The sequence below is a fragment of the Pogonomyrmex barbatus genome, unplaced genomic scaffold, assembly GCF_055798465.1.
Source record: "Pogonomyrmex barbatus isolate J1 unplaced genomic scaffold, ASM5579846v1 scaffold19, whole genome shotgun sequence".
NCBI lineage: Eukaryota > Metazoa > Arthropoda > Insecta > Hymenoptera > Formicidae > Pogonomyrmex > Pogonomyrmex barbatus.
The window spans coordinates 2,059,403-2,081,345 of record NW_028297115.1 but is presented as its reverse complement, the minus strand read 5'-3'; the positions used below and the strand labels follow the sequence as shown (position 1 = coordinate 2,081,345).

Below are 21,943 nucleotides of genomic sequence, written 5' to 3'. Positions count from 1 at the left end.
GCACAGTCCTAAAGATGATACTTCTCTGTTTTTAACGTTTGTCAAGTCGAGCATGTTGAAATCTAATCCGCATGCGTCTCTCTGCGAAACTAACGCTTCCTCGCCGTTGTTCAGTTCTTTAGCAAGTTCAAGCACATTGACGATCGATCGCTCTACGAGTCAACTGGTCGGTGGAACGCGAAAGGGACCGTTACGAAATACTGCGCAATCGCTTGAATTCCATCACTTTAATTAAAATGAGATCCTTTGAGCCACGAACGTGCGTGAAAGTGATATATCGTATACATATGGTAATGCCAGTGTATGCGAGTGACATTTACGATTAATTGCATTCAAATGGTACCGAGTTACACGGTGTCTTCGCGACCGAAGACAAAGTTGCCTTCGCGCCGAAGAAATCTTCCGTGTTTCATCGCGCACTCGCACTTCGTTTCTCGTGTACTGTACATTTCGAAAGCAGCATATATTCACAATCCGGAATGGCTACATTCTCCAAGCAAAAACTTCTCATTTTCTCAAAACTACCAAATCAGCCTCAATTTGATTTTTGATTGATCATTATAACGAGATCGTTACTTCAAAACACTCCAGCTATAGTAACAATTTTGTCGGATAGCATGAGTGGGTAAAGCGAAAGTTTACACACGTTATTTACGAAATACATGTACATCAAATATTTCAACTTCATTTCCTCCGCGTTTATCACGTATAGCAATGCTTTATGAGATATCTCGCGACTCCCAGGCCGCTGTCTCATCTCCAGACGATTCAAAAAATACCGGGCGATACTGCTAGTGAGAAATTGCGCTGGCTCGGAAAATTAGCACCGAAACAAACAACTAGAAAGGATTTCAGGCTATTTCCACAAGAATTGCTGCCTATACTGTGCGTGGAAATCGCCATTAAAAAAAAGAATCACAAGGATATAGCATCGGCACTGAAGTGCGAAAGCTCAACGATAATAAATCGGACCCTTCCTAATTCTTCGATGGCAATCATAAGGAAATCCTTGACGTTACGTACTTCTGCGAACATCTCTTTTCATACGTTTCCTTGAACATGAGGACACGTATTATAGCTAACTCTCGCATCGATTGTCCGGCAAGGATCCGGTTTTTGCGCATGACTTGTTCATAAAAGTGGAATCTATTTACGGTCTTCAAATCGCTTATCCGTTGATCATAGCATGCTTCTATTTTACTTCTTGGTAATATAATGACAAAATTAATTAATCTTCTTATATTCACGGAAACAACACTAGATATTAATCATCCGAATGCCAAGGATAATTACCAACTCGTAAATAATTTACAATTGAGCATGAGACTTTCGAATCCGCCAGTATCTCCCAAGCTTGTAGCTAGATTATGCATAGAGGATTATTTGCCAGTAGCTCCGAAGAGATTAATAAATATAAGCAAACGAACTTCCGTTACAAAATGGATATCTACTGTCACAAAAGTTGACAAATATGAACATAAATATACGAAAGCATGGAATTATGCTAATGTACTTAGTAGCTTCAATGCGCAAATTAATGTGTTTCCTCCAGAACACCTGGGTAACACGAGATTCATCATTCAGTATGATAACTTTTATTCGAAACAATCCAGAAATTTTCCCTTATGAATCCTAATTCCGAAACTTGGTCTGTATATTATCAAACTATGTTGACTATAAATCTCGACGACGAAGCATTGCTTTCGAAAATAAAGTTGTCTCCCGATATCCTCAATAAATACATCGTCAAATATCTCAATCTATGGTTGCTATCGCTCAAAGCGATAAACAATATTCATGAAATGTTGTCAATATTCATGGACGTTCAAAAGACAAACATATACATTACCTTTTTCTTAAAATCGCTTACGATGGACGTTTGCAATCTTTTATCCGAAGAATTCGCTGAAACTATAATTCAAAAATTTTTATTCCACAACGATACCGATGTATCCGAAACAGTGAGATGCTTAACAATATCATATATTTCTTTTAGAGAATAAAGATACACATACAGCATGCTTCAAAATACTTGTTGATATCTTTCACAAAACAGTGACAATTTCATGGAACGTACACCATTCTATAAGATTGCTCTATCCAATCAACAAAACTGCATATTTATTTATCGACGAGTTCGTCATTAATTACGTCAATAAATCTTGTATTAACGTTCTGTAAACCCGAAAATCATTGATAATTTGCAGGTGATATTTTCATCTGTTCTGTCACCTAAACAAAACGCGAAAGGTCTTACTTGTTGTTAATATACGCAAAGAAATTCCAAGAATTCCATTAACTAAGGATTTCTTTGGCTTAAAATTCGATCAACAGTTTATCGAAAAATTGCAAGAGATGTATCACAAGCCTGCTGTCACTGCTCTAACAAAATTAAAGAGTGTTTTATGCTAAAAATAATATATAAGAAAATCATTCAACATTTTTCAAAACCTCATTTTTGAGAAATGAGTGAGAAATACTTCCATATAAGCGTTCCATACGTATTTGTCTTATATCGCGTTGACTGCGCGAGACATTAAAGGCGAATACAAGTGCAACAATAATTATTGAAATAAAAGCTTTTTTATAATAATAATAATAATGATGATGATGATGATAATGATGATGATGATGATGATAATGATGATGAGTTTGTATTCAAATATTTTTGATGATGTATCAAAGAATGTATGAGGTACTTTAGACAATTAAAAAACAAGTTTAAAAATGATTATTTTTATAAAATATTGGTCGTTTAATTTTGTAGAGCAGTTAATTGTAATGTCGAATATATTTTATCGATCAAATATTTCGTGTTGTAATGTCTTATTATCGCAACGCTATACAAGATTTATTTGCATACATTGTTTACATGAATATTATGAAAGAGTACGTTAGAGTGCGAATTCATTCAACATGAATATTATGAAAGAGTTCGTTAGAGCGCGAATTTTATAATTGAATTCTATAAAGTGCTACAAACTGATACGAGTAAGTGATACGAGGCTTAATAAGTGAATATCTACTTTTAAAAGTTTTTATTGCTGTTTATTTTCATTTTTGGTTTTATAGGTTTTTTTAAATTAAAATTTATAATTATTTGTTTTTTTAACTAGAATTTTTAATAGACAATCTATTAATTTTGATATTTTTTAAAAACTTTTAGATGTAGTAATGTATGATCTATATATTATACAAGATTATTCATCCTTCTCGTTCAATGAATTTTTTTGTAAAAATAATCAGTTATTAGAAGATATATCAAATTCAGAGTGACACCCGTTTGATCGCGTCCCGATTGACCACTAGCCATTCACAGCGTTTGAACAGTGGAAAAATTTTAGACGCCGGCCTATGTGGCTAATGGTCGTAGTCAAAGAGGTGTCACTCTCAAATTCATTATAAATTAGCTATATAAATAATTCTCTGTCTTTTTTTTTATTTCTATCTCTAATATAATTATTATATTAGAAATAAATATACAAATAATATTTATAATTTTTAGAATGTAGTTTAATCCATGAAATGTAATTGTACATTATATTTAATGTTTTAGACTATCCAGAAACATTTATTACATCAGAGAAACTTAAAATGAAGGGCAAAATAGAATGTATGACAAAAGAGATGTATAATGGAAAGTATGAAATAAAAGAGGAAGAATCATTGGACTTTCAAAACATATTTGACGCAACAGAAGCAGAAAAGATAGAGCTCACTGACGACGAAGAAAATTACGCATACAATATAAAAAAATGTTATGTGACGTCGATAATATCTCGATAGAATATAAAATATGAGCAATTGAATTTTGGAAAGAAGTGATAAGATAAGGTCAAGAAGAATTGAAGAAATAAAACAAAGATTTCGAACAAAGAGAAGGGAGGGTGTGCGTCACGGCGGGATCCGACTACGAACCAGTCGTAAAAACTCGTAATTATTTTGCGAAAAAATACCATCTCAGCCAAGAATCAAACTTGGATTTCCTGCTTACCGGGCAAGCATCTTATCCCTTCGACTACCGAGGCATGTGATGATATTATAAATAACATGTTTAGAATAACACATCAACAATACAATGATATACATATATACGTATATTACAATATACATATATACATGTATTCTCTCGAATCCCCACGACTGATACTCCAGAGAGATGATGGTCCTATTCTCTCGATGGATGCAGGTCGGATTGCAGCGACATCCTCCAACGCCATTGGCAAATATACAAATAATCCTCCTGGAGCACGACAGGAAAGATTGCATCAAGCATGGCTCGAGCCCCCGAATAAGAAGGGAGGGTGTGCGGTGGGGTCCGATCACAAACCAGTCGTAAAAACTCGTAATATAGATAATAAGACATACGAAATATAAATGTTCATCAAATCAATCAAATATATTCGATCACTGCAATTAACTGCTCTATGATCAAAATTAAATAAATGATATTTTATAGAAATAATCATTTCTTTATTTGTAATTTGAATTTTAATTGTTCAAAGTACTTCGTACATTCTTTAATACATCATCAAAAATATTTGAGTATAAACCCATTATTATCAATATCACCATCATCACCATCATCATCATCATCATCATCATTATCATCATCCTTATTATCATTATTATTATTATAAAAAACTTCTATTATTATTCTAATTTCTTCTATTATTTCTATTATTATTATTATAAAAAACTTCTTATTTTAATAAATATTGCTGCATTAATACTGTACTATGTTGTATTCGCTTTAATGCTGTCCCGCGCAACCAAGGCAATCGGAGACATATATGTATGGAGCGCACAGGTATTTCTCGTTCATTTCTCAAAAATCCGTTTTTAAAAAATAATTTTCTTATATATTATTTTCAACGTAAAATGTTCTTTAATTTTTATTTTTATAAAAATTTTAAAAAATTAAGGGTAGAAGTGGGGGTGTACTAAAAAATATAACATTTTTGAAAAATTCAAATGCATCGTTGTAAAGTGCATTTGCAATTGTAAAATTTTTGTTTAAAACTTTTTTTCATCTTTGACAGTTTAGACGACATTCTCTCAGGAAGAAAAGAACCGATTTGAAAGGTTTCATCCCCTTAACGTGTGAGAATGCAGATATAAAAAAAAATACGTGTTTCTTATTTTTATCTATATTTTAACATATTTGAAGCTCATTAAAATCGGAGGAGGACAGTTGATTGTGTCCTTATTAAAATTAAAGTACAAAATAGAAAATGTAGAACTATATATATCATTATCTTTGATATAATTTATGTTCCAAAATTATGATCAAATCTACTGTCGCGAAATTGATGGAATATGGACTTAGAATTAATTCTATTAATAGAATTCTATTTCATAGAATACGAAGTTAAATTATATAGAGAAGATAAAGATATTATTGTCATAGGAAATGATTCGATAATCGTTTTATAATTCATATGAGTCCTATAACAAAAAATGAATACAACACATGTATATTAATGAAAATAAAAATATGGTTTTAACATATCACTTAATAACATCACTTAATAAAGATATCGCAGATGACATCATAGATTAAATCATGTAAATAATAAATATTTACAAAAACTTATAAAAAAAGTTTGCTATTGACATTAATGACAAGTTGGGAGATACTAATTTGCGAAGCGTGAAAAAATTGTGTTATCTGGAAAATTACATAAGTATGTTAAACAAGAATAGAATAATATAATATTAGATTTGTTACATTTAGATATTTGTAGCCCATATCTGTTGAATTAATTGGAGGTTCGCGTTACATATTATTAATTGCTGATTATAGCGATGTATTTTACTTATTATCTTAAAAATAAGAAACGTTTTCAATTTTCCAGACATTTAAAAAGAAATATAAAAATATATAAAATAAAAGAAACAAATATATACGTACTGATAATACAGAATTTGTTAATAATCAGCTTCGTAGCTTAATTAATAAAGAAAATATTGAATATCAAAATTAAGTGTTCTTTATAATCCAAAAAACAATAAAAATGTAAAAAGAACAAAAAGAATAATTTTATAGCGGGCATATACTCTATATATGAAAGTAGTTTATCATTAATGTTTATGACCGGAAATGATATAGCATATGTTATAAATAGCAAAATTAATTCCTAGAAAAAAACAAAATTGAAACTGTACATCCTTGCCGGGTATCGAAATGCACAATTCCTCGGACGTGCTCATCGAAAACCAAGGTTGATCACGAAAATTACAAATCATGATTGGGATATTTACAAATGTATTTTTACAATATTTACAAATTAGATCTTTCGTATGTCACTATGTATCGCATTCCGAAACATCCTTCATGCGCGCGTGTGTGCGTGCATCGTGTTCGATAAATGCACGCGTTGAATACGCGAGTAAGGCTTGTTCTACAATGCGTCGTGTGTCCGTGTCGCAAGCCACCACCACAAGAATTGACCAATCACAGTTGAATGTGGGGAGAATACTTGATTGTGATCGGCCCATTCTTACGACCCACGTCCCACGACACCGACACCGACGCATTGTAGAACAGGCTTTTAGTGCACTTCGAATAAATCGCCCGCGATCGAATACTGAGGAGCGAGAATTCAAAAGAAAAACGAGCGAGTCAGATATATATTCCTGACGGAAATCGAGAATGCTCAATCTCGATTTATAGAGAAAGCAATCTCTTTATAGAGAGATCAAGCGTCGGAAGATGCTCGATGGAGACTGAGAATACTCGGTATCTCGTTCGATCGGAATATTAGATTTGAATAGGTCGGATGCTGAGACAGATCTATCTTGTACTAAAATCTTCAATCAATCAAATTGTATTGTCATTGTTTATAGTTGTAAACAATTGTGAAAAAAAATTTTAAGTCATTACGAAAAGAATTTGAAATTAACGACACCACTCAAAGTTATTTTTGGAAATGAGAGTAAAATGTGACAAGTATATATTTAAGTCAAATAAATAGAAAAATTATTAAATAAGTATAATATGTCAGCAAATTGATTAATGCTTAGTAATTGGAAAAATAATAATAATAAATATGTTAGTAAATATCATACTTATCGATAGGAATTATAAACTTTTATGTTTAGCAAATAGAACGAAACCTGATATAATTCTGATTTGTAATCTTATCTCATCTTAATTATCACAATATTATCAATGCCCTCAAAAAAGGCATCTCAATATGTTATGTAAAAGAGTTTTGTGTTTATTTAAGCGAAAGTAAATACAAACATCTTCATTATGATCATAAATTTAGATTATTAAAAGCATATCAGTTTAATATCAGTTTTGATATTAGTTTAATAGTTGAAAAAATGTTAATAATGGAAAATTATTTCCAGAAGAAGTAATATTTATTGGTAATTCACTTATTTCATATTTTACACATTTCATTCAAATGAAAACAAAATAGTGTAGGTAATTCTACTTGTAAAGTGGAACATTTTGCAATTTCTAAAAAAAAGTCACAAATATTATATGGCATCAGATGTTAACTAAATTAAATTGTGAAGAATATATAAATAAACTAACTAAAATATTTTGAAATAAGCTACCATTTAATTTGAAAAAATGATTGAAAAATGTTCGTTTGCTAAAACTCGACATGTTAATTTAAAATTTTATTTATATATGCGATGAAATCGAAAATAATCTTAATATCATGATATATATATAGATACAATTAATATGATAGCAAATTGTTTTAAAAGTATATTAGAAAATTCAAATTGTTGCAACCAAATGCACTTAATTTAATTTATTTCATATATTGAGAAGATAAGTTACGATAGAATAATCGTTTTGTAGGAACAGAATGTTCAAAAGAAGTTTTGTAATAAATCGATTTATAGTTTAATTGAATTGTGATACAGTTATTTTCATTTGCACCCTTTTGTATTAAAAAAGAACGCTTATCTTTGACAATCGGTATCGAGTTTAATTCGAGTTGTTGGAATATTTCTGTATAATTGTAATTTAAAACTTATTTGCAATAAACTGCAAATTTCTCTTATAAGTAGTTGTATAAATTATTTTCCCAATTTTTTTATATTTTCCCAAATCATTTTTAATACATTTCTTAATTAATCAAGTAATGGATGCACAAATAATGGATATTTTGCGATACACTGTGATTCTTTTCAATGATCCTTTAGAACTGTTCTTGAAAATCCCTTTAAAATACACGATTTAGAGATTTTAAAAGCTCTAGAAAGTAATAAAAACTTTTTTACTTTAAAATATACAACTTTAAAACTTTTAGACTAATTTTGAATAATTCAAATGATTTTTGTATCTAAATAATATTTACATTAACATAATTTTGAATCATGTGTAAATAATTTTTTTATTAACATTGATAAAAATAATATTGTCGAACAGCAAGTCAAAATGCTGAATATCCATTAATATATCGATAGATATGTAAGCGGAAAGTATTGTCAAGAATTCTTTCACGTACTCTAGAATAAATTTTGCAGCATAAGCATTTCTTCAGATAAGATTTCACGAAGAGAAATGAAAATTATATTCTTGAGTAAACAGACTGATATCAAGTACTTTATCTTTACTAGGATAAACTTATCAGATTAATATTGCATCATATAAAGGTGCAAATCATTATCGTCGATAAAAAGAGAAGGAAGTATAGGTAGAAGATGATAAAAATATAGGATGAGAGAAATTTTAAACATTCGAATAATTTTTAGAAAAATGTAAAAATATTTTATCTGATCTAGGAGTCCAATATCTATTATAAACTTGTAAATATCGGTAACAAACTCACAAAAGGAAAGTTATGTATAATTATCTAAATATCGATAATGTCGCACAAATGAAAGTTTATCGTAAAGGAGAAGAAAGTTGTAAAAAGAAAAGAAGAATAAGTTACAATGCTAAAAGTTTACATAACAAATATATCATATCTTGAGGTTTATGATATCTTATCGTTATAAAAAATATGAAAAATTTAATACAATATTATACGCAAAAATATTTTATTATTTTTTTCACAAACGCACAATATAAATATTTTGTTATTCTTTGTTGTTATTGTTTAATATATATATATATATATATATATATATATATATATATATATATATTGGAAGAAATAATAAACTTAAATAATCATCCATGCAATCCGATCAAACAATGTGTATATATACACACATATACATTGTTATTAAATTAAGTTTAAGATCAATATAAGTTGGAAATTATCAAATATCAATCTTTAAATTCTTTGTAAATTTTGCAATTATATATATATATATATATATATATATATATATATATATATATATATGTGTGTGTGTGTGTGTGTGTATATAATTGTCTAATAATAAATAGTTGATTAGAAATATGATTCAAAATTATAATATATGTATAGTTCTCTAGATATATTATTTTTTTAATTGACAAATTTTCATTTTTATTCGCTTTGGAACTGATTTTTCTAGAGTGACATAATAAGAGTATGTAGATAAGATAAAAGAATAATATCTTTGTTCTCTGGTAAAATGAAAAATAGAACTTACCTGCAAAGTATAGACACAAACATGAGTTATACTTCGAAATTATTACAAATTGTCAAACTCGTCGCGAACGTCAACATCGTTGGCCACCACTCGGACGTGCAGAAAAAGAATAATAGTAGTATGCAATTTATTAATACTGCTAATGTTTCCTTTTTAATTTTAATATACGCGTATTTATTATTATATTGATACCCGAGAAGTCTAACCAAAAACACCACCGTGTTTACATCAATCAATTTTATCGACCCAGCGGATAAATCAGGCCGATAAATCAGGGTCACTGCAGGACCCAGCGAACATTGATTCGCTAGATTCTACAATAACCCTGACTTCAGTCTGATAATCCGCTGGGTCGATAAGATTAATAATGACATCTCGTGACAGACGTTGCAGCCGTACAAAAAGGCGACGATAATGACGTTTCTTAAAGTAAAAATTTTCAAATCGAACTTTGTATAGCAATATCTCTGCTTGTAGGGCACGTAGCAGAAAAATAAAAATATTTTTATTATGCAAGTCGGACTCAAGCTATCGATCAAGCCTACTTAGAACTTGATCAGTATAGCCGTTATTGAGATTCGATAATTTCAAATGCTCGAACCTCGACGACTCGTAAAGTCACACGGCAGTGTCCTCGGTTGACTTGACACCCGAGACACTACCGTGTCTCCTGATTACAATTTTATGGATAATATTTAGCATGGGATTCTCGAATTAGTTAGTATTCAATTAAAATTACTCCAAATTGAATAATAAAGAGTACTATATTATCAATTTTTTTCTTTACGTTTAATTTGCAAAAAACTTTTTATTTTTAGTAAGTTATATATATATATATATATAAATTTTTAATATTTTTAGTAAGTTATATATATATGTATATATATATATATATATATATATATATAAATATAACATTAAATAACACAACCAGAGGTAAACTTAATTGGTAAAACAGATTCTACAATATTAAATCATCAATTATGTAACCTTTCATTGATATCTGCGCACATTGGCTGATGAGTTTATCGATAAACTTCTCTCGTCATTCCTGCAACTCATTCATCATGGAAAAGAACAGAGTCAAGGTATCTGTGCACGAAGGAAAGTTAATCGGCATTGTAGAGAAAAATGTCTACAACAATTCCTATATTGCTTTTCGAGGAATACCATATGCGAAACCGCCAATTGGAGAACTCAGATTCAAAGTGAGTATATAAAATTCTTTTATAAATGATATAAATATCATGTATAAATATAATCTGTATATAATAATCATTATATAATAATTACATAATACAACTAATAAGCAATATAGTATTTTATCATCCTTCAATCATAAAATCAATTATCAAAATTTTTTGAAATTTTGTTTTATGATCATTTTTCAAATTTTTTTAATCTTTGTTTTACGGGCGATCACATAAAACAAAACTAAAAATTAATTTTTTTTACAAATAAACACATTTTAAAAAGAAAATAGTTAATTTCTAGATTTGTCTTACGTAATCGCGCCTTAAATTAAATTAGAAAAATACAAAAAATAATTAGGAAAAAAATTAAAATATTACAATTAAAAAACATTGACAAAAGAGGAAGACTTAAATATAATAAGATACGACTTATTACTTATATCATGTAATCATTATAATAATGTAATTATAATAATATAATTAATATAAAACAATTCCTTTTCCATTTTATATATATATATATATATATATATATATATATATAAGTTGCTATTTAAAAAAATGGAGATTTGCAATATGTAATGATATATCATTTTTGAAAAACAACTATGTATTTTCTTCATTCCGATTTATTCATCTCATTATTCTGTGCATAAAAGTATTAAAAAATAGCTGCCAAAAAACAAATATAAATAAACATATATAAATTTATGAGATATTTTATACTTTATGTCCAATTGCACATCAAATTCAAGCTTCATAATTCAGAAATTATTTACTAAAAAAATACTTTATTATAATATTTTGGAAAGTTCTGGAAGTCAAAAGCTACAAGAATATGTAATAAAAAAAATGAGGATTTCCATTTAAGAAAACAATGGTGCTATTGATCCTGAGAAAATCAAGATCAAGATTTTCATCATATGTTTCCTTTAATGTCCTACAACTTTTGAAACAATTTTCCATATCTAAAATCCGTCCATATCTAAAGTCCGAGATATAAGGTCTGGGTCAGAGATATCTCGTATAAATAAATAAATTTGAAAATACTGTGTATATGTATTTATTTTCCTAAAGATAAATCTCGTGCCAAATATAGTTAATGTATGATGTATGAAAGATGAATTTTATGCAATTAGGATCCGGTACCGATAGAACCATGGACCGATGATAAGGATGCTTCGACGTATGGAAATGTCGCTGTTCAACTGAATATATTTACACGTGAAATTATGGGCGATGAAGATTGTTTATATTTAAATGTGTACACTACGAAACTCGAACCTTTGAAGAAACGCTCAGTAATGGTATGGATACATGGCGGTGGTTTTTTTATGGGTACTGGTGATGCAACCATATATGGTCCCGATTATATTGTGCAAAAGGATGTGGTATTGGTTACTTTGAACTATAGACTAGGCGTTTTAGGTATGTTATGTTACTGATTTCAATAAATCATACGTTATACGCCATTTGCCATCTGACATCTTGTGAGTCGATAAAATCGTTTGGATCGTTTAACATTTTTTTCTAAGCAACTTGAATACATTCACATTTTTTATAGACAACACATTATCGAAATCAATAATTTCAAATTAAACGTAGATTATAAAAAAAAATTAGTTTCATATATTTTCACATATATTAATATATTTAAAACTTATATTTTTAATTTATTATTTTTCCGGCATATAGAATTATTTATATAGAATTATTTATATTTCGCCGCTCACACAAACGACCAGTAAATTATGATGCAATTTATTTTGAATATAAAGAACCGTTTACTTTTAATTAGAATAAATCAACTTTTCAAAAAAAGAGGACATTAATAATTTTAGGTTTCCTAAATCTCTACGACAAAGTGGCAACAGGTAATCAAGGTTTGAAGGATGTGATCATGGCGCTACAATGGGTCCAAAAAAATATATCAATATTTGGTGGAGATCCAGAAAACGTGACTATCTTTGGCGAAAGTGCTGGTGGAGCAATCACACATTATTTAACTTTGTCCCCATTAGCCAAAGGTACAATTTTATTAATACAAACTCTCTCTCTCTCTCTCTCTCTCTCTCTCTCTCTCTCTCTCTCTCTCTCTCTCTCTCTCTCTCTCTCTCTCTCTCTCTCTCTCTCCCCTCCCCCCCTCTTCTTTTTCTCTCTCTTACTTTTTTGCTCTGATTTTTTCACACAATTAACCAAGCACACGTTCATACTTATGGACATAAATTTGAATTTTTATATTTCGTTCCAATTAATCATAGATTTATTGATAAGACAAACTCTTTCAATAAAAAAAAAAAAAAAGCAAAGCATCAAAAACATTATGTTATCAATACAAATTCATATTTCAATTGTATAATCATATTATTAAAATTACAAAAAATAGTTTTTTTCCTCCACAGAGAGATAATGAGAGTGACAGTGAGAGTGAGAATAAAATTAAGAGTGAGAGAGAGAGAGAGAGAAATTTAGAAAAAAATCTTGATAAAATGATAATGAGGTCGATGATTAAAAGACACATGTCGAGTCTAAAATGCATATATTAGAAGAAATTAGATGAAAAAAAAAAAAGAAAGATTCTATAATAAAGCAAATCATTATACCAATCTAATTCGTTATGACAGGTTTATTTCATAAAGCAATATTGCAAAGTGGTGATATGGCGAGTCCTTGGGCTGTTAGCGAACGAAAACCACACACAATGAATAAAGGTTTTCTGCTTGCCGAAAAACTTGGAAAACCGACTGCAGATCCGAAAGTCGCTTATGAATTTCTCAAAACGATCGATGCAAAAAAGCTTATAGAGACTCAAGAGAAGTCTCTCTTGACAGAAGTCGTAATTATCCGAATATTTAATTAGAGTACTTTAATTAGAGTAATAAAAAATATATATTCCCATTGTAGACTGCATAAAGAAATGTATTCTTTAATATACTTTCCTAGGAGCGTCAACAATATGTTTTGGCATTTACACCTACTTTGGATCATGAGTCATCGAATCCAGCTTTTCCGGAAAATCTAGAGACGTTTATACACCGTGGGATTAACGTACCATTACTTTTAGGTTTTACTAATTGCGAGGGAATTTTCTTTGTATGCAGTAATGTTTTGAAACGTAAATATATTTTTGTCTTCATTAAGTATATTAGATATATTAGGTATATTATCCTTTATCCATCAGGCCGAATTTTCATAACATATGTTTTGTTAAAACTGACAATCTTAATAGCGAGCTGATATTTAACATACTGTTAACTATGTTTAATAAAATTTTCATGAGTAATATTGTATGTAAAGCTACAGTTTTAATACATTTCAATAATTTATTAGTTTTGAATGCATATGAAAATTATTATTATATATCTGAATAATTTTAAAATCTCGTTTCTTTTATTATAGATTTTGTAACTAGTCTGCTTTCTTATTAAATTTATCATGCAGTAATTTATTATAATATTTACGATAAACATTTGTATGTAGATATATAGATATTATTTATTTATATTACTTATTTATATTACTTATTTATATATTTATATTATTTATTTATATTTTTCAATGGGCTATGTTGTATGGGAAATTTTAAATAATGTTTTAACAATAGATTTTCTTGGATAGATATATTCAATTAATTAATTTCTTAGTAGAAATTAAAACATACATTGTTTATCATGCAATGATTTGTATAACGGTCAGTATTAACATGTCCGTAAAATTATTTCAGAGACAGGCAAAGAAGAACTTAAAAAAGTTGATTCAGACTTTCAAATAGCCGTATTGCCAAATGTTTTAGCAGCATTGTCAAAGATACCGATCACAGTGAAAGAATTACGATCTTTATATTTTGGTGACAAAGCAGTGTCAGAAGAAACTTTAATAAATTATGCTAATTTTATTGGCGACGAGTTCTTTTATCGTTCCATGATGAAGGTAACAGATATTCAGACAAAGCTGAATAAGAACGACAATAACAATGCGACATATCTGTATCAATTTTCATATGACAGTGAAACTTCTCCTGTGAAAAAATTATTTAATATTACTCTCCCAGGTATTGTCACTGATTATTTTAAAACTATTTAAATATTTAAAAATTTTTAATTGTAAGGAAGACAAGTACGCTCATATCATAGTCACTATATAAAATGTTTCAATATATATTTCTAAATATTTGATTTTAGAATAATAAAAATTCTTTTTAAAGCACTTAATTAACACTGGATTATCTTTTAGAATATTTAAAAATTAGTGGTTAAATTAAATGAGAATATATATTTTATAGGTGTGGGTCATTCCGAGGAGTTATCTTACTTATTTTATGCAAACATGATGAAAGATTTCGGCTTATTACCACCTGCACCTGATTCGGAAGATTATAAGATGATAAATTCTTTAACACAAATGTGGACAGATTTCGCAAAAACAGGGTATTATAGGCTTAATTTCTTCTTGTTAATTATATATATTGTCTTAATCACATTATTATAGTCTTATTAATTAAATAATAATAATTAATTCTCTATCTGATCTAGAAATCCAACGCCTATCACAAATTTGTGGTTACCGGTAACAAGCTCACAAAGTGGAAGTTATAATTATCTAAATATCGATAAGAACTCACAAATGAAAGTTTTCCGCAAAGGAGAAGAAAGATGGGATTGGGAAGAAAAGAAAAATAAATTACAGCATTAAAAGTTTACTTACATTATAACAAATATACTTTATATCATATACTTTATATCATAACATATATATATATATCTTAAGACTTATCAATATGCTTTCTGGTTTATATATGGTTTTTATATTACAATAAATATCCTCTGCAAAGATATTTTGAATTTTGCTTTGAATATGAGCATTATAGATCTTTTTTATGAAATTTCGATTTTGTTAGATATCGAAATAAGATCTAAGATATCGAGATTACTGTTTGCCAATTCGTAATTTACTCAGAAGAAAAAGCTTTTTGCAAACTAAATATAAAAAACTTAATAGATTATATAATGCTATTTATTGTTATTTATTGTTAAACTTAAAGTAATTTTAGCTGAATACTAACTTCAGGCCCCTTTGCTAAATATTACTCGAAGAATTGCAAAACAAATTAAACAATAATGGAAAAAATAACAAAATATTTATATATTTGCGAAAAGAATACATATTTTTCGCATTTAATATTGCACTAAATTTTTTTTATATTTTTCATATCATTAATATGCGTGTTAAATATTGTTTCCTTAATACGATTTCTCTTGTATTTATTTTTTACAATACGGACAATTTATACTTCTAGTTATTTTTTATTTTATGTATATGATTTATGTACGTAAAGCTTTGAAATTTAAAAATAATTAGATTGATTACAGATAATTGTTCTCTCCGCCAGGTAAGGGCTATGGCACACAAAAAAATTTAAGCAGTAAAACTTAAGCAGTAAGTGAATCAGTTCAATCATAGTCGAGAATATAAACATAAACAATAGCAAATTCATAACACTAATTTCCTTACTGCTTAAGTCTTACTGTTTAAACTTTTTTGAGTGCTACGATCCTAAAATTGAGAATCCTACATCAAAATTTTCTTACTTCTCTCATTTTCATTTTCACTTAATATACTTTTAAAAAAAATTGACTTCAAACTCGATCAAAGATACTTTCTTGTAACTTTTTTCCTCATTGCCGAATAATATATTTATAAAAGTAAAATACATTTTCAGTCTAGTCTATCGGGGCAACTAACTGCCGTAGCACAGTCCTGAAGATGATACATCTCTGCTTTTAACGCGGTCAGCCAAGTTGAAATCTAATGCGCATGCGTTTCTTTGGCCGAGTCATCGCTTCGACGGTGTTGTCCGATTCTTTAGCAAGTTCGAGCGCACTGACGATCGATCGCCTTATAAATTATCTGATCGGAGAAACGCGAGTTACGTATCGCAGTGCAAAGGCCGCGAAAGGGAGTGTGAAATACTGTGCAACCCTCCAAATTCCACGGGATTTAATCTTAAATTGAGATCTCTTGAACTGAATCGGACATGCGTGAAAGTGATATACCGTACGCATGGTAATGTCAGTGCGTGCAAGTGACATTTGCGATTAGTTGCGTTCGGACGGCACGAATCGTAGCTGTGTATTCGCGGCCGAAGGCGAAGCCGTCAGAAATCTTTCCGTTTTTCATCACGCACAATTCAGTTTCTCTAGTGTTCCTCGTGTATTTTACATTTCGGAAGCAACATATGTTCAAAATTCACAGTAGCTAAGCAAGCACATTCTCTAAGCAAGAATTTTCCATTTTCAAAGCGTTCGACAATTTCATCGTCGATTTGACTTTTGGCTGATCATTACAACAAAATCATTGCTTAGAACACAGTCGAACGATGCTAACAATTTTGCCGAATATCACGAGAGGATAAAACAGAGACTCGCACACATTTTTTACACAGATATATATATATATATATATGTATACACAGAATATTTTCGTCTTATATCATTCCTCTGCATCATTTATCAGGTCCACACGATGTCCTCCAAGATGCCTAGCGACTTGCGAATGCCTTATCTACAGGCGATTCAAAAAATACCGGGCGATACTGCTAGTGAGAAATTGAGCTGGATCGGAAGATTGGCATTGAAACAAACTGAAAAGGAGCTCGAGCTACTTCCACCAGAATTGCTGCCTATACTGCGCGTGGAAACCGCCGTCAAAAAGAAGAATCATAGCGAGGACATAGCGTCGGCACTGAAATGCGAGGACTCAACGATAATAAATCGAGCCCTTAAGGCCTCCTGGTTCTTCGATGGCAGCCACAAGGAAATCCTCGACGTTACGTATTTCTGCAAACAACTCTTTCCATACGTTTCCTTGAACACGAGGACACGTATTATAGCTGAACTCTCGCATCGATTGTCCGGCAAGGATCCAGTTTTCGCGCATGACTTGTTCATAGATGTGGAATCTATCTACGGTCTTCAAACCGCTTACCCGTTGATCATAGCGTGTGATGAGGCTTTCGTTTATAAAACGATCGTCGAGAAAGAACTCGTACTGCCTACAGGTATTGTTAAAAAGATCTTCCGCAAGAATCCGGATTTGGTAGTGCGTTTTCTCAAATTATTAAAGCCTTGTGAATCAGACACGACTGAGCGCTCACCTTTCGCGATCGGCATTGATAGATATAAGATCTTCTTGCCTAAATTAATAAAGAAGCATTTGGACGCTTTCATAGAATTATGCGAAATACACGAAACTCATCTGCCAAATATTTCATTGAGTAAGACGTGTACCGAAATATTTCGGACAAAAGCCCTGCAACATCTGTTGGAAAAACCGCTCACGTATATTCATATGTTACCGCTCGGCCAAATCAACGATTTAATGGAGCGTATATTTCCGAAGTTATTGCCCGAAAAAATGTCTTCCTTCGATACGGATAGCGCGCTCAAGTATTTGGAGCATTATCCACTCACTGAAAGGTATGACCTGCTCCGTAAGACATACAAAAACAAATACAATGCTGACCTTCTCGACCAGACGAAAAACGTGACGCCTGCCCTGTTAAGACTATTACCTACTGAAGAACGGATTAAGGAAGCTAGAATTAAAATCGAAAAGGAGAATTTAGAAAAATTTCATTTCGAAGGTAAAATCTATTATGAAGACACAACGAATTACGAAACAGCTTGGATTTGTTATTTATCTACTGATGAAGCGATACCAGCTATAAAAGAAAAGATAAACAAAAGTTCATATGAAACAGACAGAGCTGGTCTCATTTGTCAAATGATCTACACTTGTAAGATTAATGAAGATTTTCAGGCATTGTTCGATACTTTGATGTATTTTTTAAATAGACATAGAAACGAAAGTAACTGGGTATTTCAAAAAATGTTTAGTATACTTTTACAATTATATGATGTAGCATTTCAATTTGATGAAAAGCTAATGTCCCTTACATGGGAGATTGCTCGAATACCTTATATAAAAGAAGAATATGTACTTTACGATATACTCGAAGCTATCATTCATTTCAGACTTAAATTCAATAAGCCAATTGTAGAACTGCTCGATATGTTTATAAAACAAAATATATTCAACATACTCCAAAAATATCCAGTGCATGAGAGACAATGTCTCTTAACTTTCGCGGATATCATCAAAGATAAATATTCTAATGACAAAGATCTCTTATGCCAATTTGTAACATCGATTTACGATTTCAACGAGAGATGTAAAAAATCGCGCATCAATATAAAACAAATAAGAATTACAGACTATCCTTGGCTAGAAAATTTTCTTTTCGAAGAATTAACTTCTTGCAGGCAAAGTTATTACGATGTAAAAGATATATTACAAAAATATGAACCAGAATTGTATCATAGTTGGTTCCCAGGTAGTATTGTGAATATAAAATCAGGCGAGGCGCTCAGATTATTAAAACGAGATCCACAAAAAATACTAGACATTTGGGAAAAGTACTTAGATAACTGCAGAGAAAACTGTAATTACATAAAAGTGCAACGCTTTGTCAGGCATATGCGTTGGTATAAGGACTTACCTATTAAATTTGTCGAGAATTGCTTGTCTAATTATTCGATAAATACAAATGAAAAATCGAAAAATATTCCTATTCTGGCCATTTTACTTCATGGTGATACAGTGACAAAACTAATTGATCCTCTTATACCCACGGAAACAACGGTAGATACTAATCATCCGGATGCCAAGGATAACTATCAACTCGTAAATTATTTACCACTGAGCATGAGACTTTCCAATCCGCCAGTCCCTCTCAACCTTGTAGCTAAACTATGCGTAGGAGATTACTTGTCAGTAGCTCTGAAGACATTAATAAATGTAAGCAGAAGAACTTGTGTGCCGGAAGTGATATCTACTGCACAGAAATTGATGAATATGCGCGTTAGTACACGGAAGCATGGAATTAGGTTGATGTACTTAGTAGCTTCAATGCGCGAGTTAAAGAGTTTTCTCCAAAACACATGGGCAACCGAAACTCATCATTCAGTACGACAAGTCCTATTCAATACAATTCAGAAATTTTTCCTTATGAATCCTAATCCCGAAACTTGGTCTCTATATTATCAAACCACGTTGACTATGAATCTCGACGACGAAGCGCTACTTTCAGAAATGAAGCTATTTTCCGACATCCCCAATGAATACATCGTCAAATATCTCAATCTATGGTTCAAAGCGATAAACAATCTTCATGAAATGGGAATGGATGTTCAAAAGACAAATAAATACATTGCCAATTGCTTGGACACGCTTACGATATCCATTTCTAATCTTCTACCCGAAGAATTCACCGAGAATATACTTCAAAAATTTTTATTTCATAGCAATACCGATGTATCCAATGCAGCGAGATGTTTTACAATATCATATATTTTTTCAGAGGATAAGGATACACATACAGCACGTTTCAAAATATTCGCTGATATTTTTCACAAAGCAGTGACAACTTCTTGGAACGTTTCTCATCCTAAAAAATTACGCTTCTATCCGGTCAACAACGCTGTGCGTTTATTTATAGACGATTTCGTCAGTAATTATGTCAACAAATCTTGCCTCAAAAATTCCACAAATCCGAATATTATTGATAATATGCAGACGATATTTTCATCTGTTTTATCACCCGAACAAGACGCGAAGTCTTATTTGTTATTAGTATACGCGAAGAAATTTCAGGAATGCACATTAACTAAGGAATCCTTTGGCCTAAAACTCGGTCAACAGTTGCATGAATTAATCGATGTCTTTTCATTGCTGTCAGTCTCATTTATAGCCCAAGTTCTCGAATACTTTTTGGATATCGTATTCGGTAGTGTATATATCGACTTCGAAGAAGTTAAGTTTAGTGTCTTGGAAGGCCTCGTTGAGGCTGGTAACTCAAATTCCTGTTTCATGGCTGCAACAATGTTACCATGGAGGATTTTATCACAACATATAGCAAGATATGATCGACTTATCGAAAAACTTCGAGAGATGCATCATGAGCCTGCTGTCACAGCCGTTTTATACAAGCATTTAAATGAAACTGATTTGGAAATTATTGATTGAATTAAATCGAAAAGACAAAATATTACGTAACGAGTGAGTTGCACATGCGTTGTTCTACTATATTTTAAAAAAAATTAATGTTATTATTTAATTAGTAATTAAATTACAAATGTATTTATATATATTGGATTATATGCGTAAGTTTTTCTTTAAAAAAAAGAATAGTTAATTTTTAATGAAACATTCACTCTCTATTTCGAGAAGTGTACATACATCTAAGATTCTTTACCGAATGTTTACAAATTTTTAAGAGAAATAGATGTATATATAAGAATTACTAATTTGATTTGAGATAGAATAAAAACAAAAAAGTACGTACGTTTTTAGATTTTTATGCAAAAAAATTTATATGCAAGTAAAAATACAATGAGTTATATAATAAATATTTTTTAAGCAGTTTAATTACGTTACACAGCGTGCGTCCATTTGTTTATATATTATTAATATGCATTTGATATATTACTTATTATTTTTAATGTTTTATTATTTATCATACATTTTTTAATCAATCATATAAATAATGGATGCATTCTTTGCGGTATATTGTGATTTTTTTCAATAATCCTCTAGCACTCTTCTTGAAAATACATTTAGATATTTTAAAAACTAGAAAGTAATAAACTCTAGAAAATAATAGAAACTTTCCTATTTTAAACTACACAACTTTAAACTTTTAAACTTTAATTTTGAATAATTCAAATGATCCTGAATTTATGTAAATCATTTATGTGTATCATTTATGTAAATAATATTTATATTAATATTGATAATGATATCATCGAAGAGCGAGTCAAAATGCTGAATATTCATTAATCGATAGATATAAGCGGGAAATATTGTCAAAAATTCTTTCATGTATTTTAGAATAGATTTTGCAGAATAAGCATTTTACGAAGCCTAATGAAGATGCGATCATCAATATTCTCGAGTGTGGATTGATAAAAAATATTTTATCTCTAAGATAAAATTATCAGGTTAATATTGTATCATGTAAAAATACTAAAATCATATATTATTATCGATGTAAAGACGGGGGAAAAAGGGGTAGAAAATGATGAAAATATAGAGTAAAAAGAATTTGAAACGTTTATGTTTTGAATGATTTTTAAAAA

General features: G+C 30.1%; 3 protein-coding genes across 8 annotated transcripts in view; 2 read left to right on the top strand and 1 right to left on the bottom strand.

Moving 5' to 3' along the window:
- Nucleotides 1–21,943, bottom strand: part of Dh31-R (Diuretic hormone 31 Receptor) — a 188,837-nt gene that overhangs the window by 138,535 nt on the left and 28,359 nt on the right. The window lies entirely within an intron of this gene.
- Nucleotides 10,564–15,582, top strand: LOC105422153 (juvenile hormone esterase-like). Its single transcript, XM_025217101.2, has 8 exons — nucleotides 10,564–10,763; nucleotides 11,888–12,176; nucleotides 12,590–12,775; nucleotides 13,373–13,584; nucleotides 13,692–13,863; nucleotides 14,473–14,799; nucleotides 15,031–15,175; nucleotides 15,281–15,582. The coding sequence occupies exons 1-8, from the start codon at nucleotides 10,575–10,577 to the stop codon at nucleotides 15,438–15,440; spliced, it is 1,680 nt and encodes a 559-aa protein (XP_025072886.2). The 5' UTR covers nucleotides 10,564–10,574; the 3' UTR covers nucleotides 15,441–15,582.
- Nucleotides 16,466–21,908, top strand: LOC112552221 (uncharacterized). 2 transcript variants are annotated; one of them, XM_089075402.1, is made up of 2 exons: nucleotides 16,466–16,811; nucleotides 17,262–21,908. In XM_089075402.1, the coding sequence occupies exons 1-2, from the start codon at nucleotides 16,809–16,811 to the stop codon at nucleotides 20,829–20,831; spliced, it is 3,573 nt and encodes a 1,190-aa protein (XP_088931528.1). In that variant the 5' UTR covers nucleotides 16,466–16,808; the 3' UTR covers nucleotides 20,832–21,908. The 2 variants fall into 2 exon arrangements, with proteins under 2 accessions (XP_088931528.1, XP_025072898.2); XM_025217113.2 differs by having other exon boundaries at nucleotides 16,466–16,875.

Excerpts from the sequence above, each read along its gene's own strand:
- LOC105422153 (XM_025217101.2), top strand. The coding sequence starts at position 10,575 with ATGAGTTTATCGATAAACTTCTCTCGTCATTCCTGCAACTCATTCATC. Across the intron at positions 12,776-13,372 it reads TTTGTCCCCATTAGCCAAAG|GTTTATTTCATAAAGCAATA; the intron begins GTACAATTTTAT and ends TCGTTATGACAG. Across the intron at positions 13,585-13,691 it reads AGTCTCTCTTGACAGAAGTC|GAGCGTCAACAATATGTTTT; the intron begins GTAATTATCCGA and ends ATACTTTCCTAG.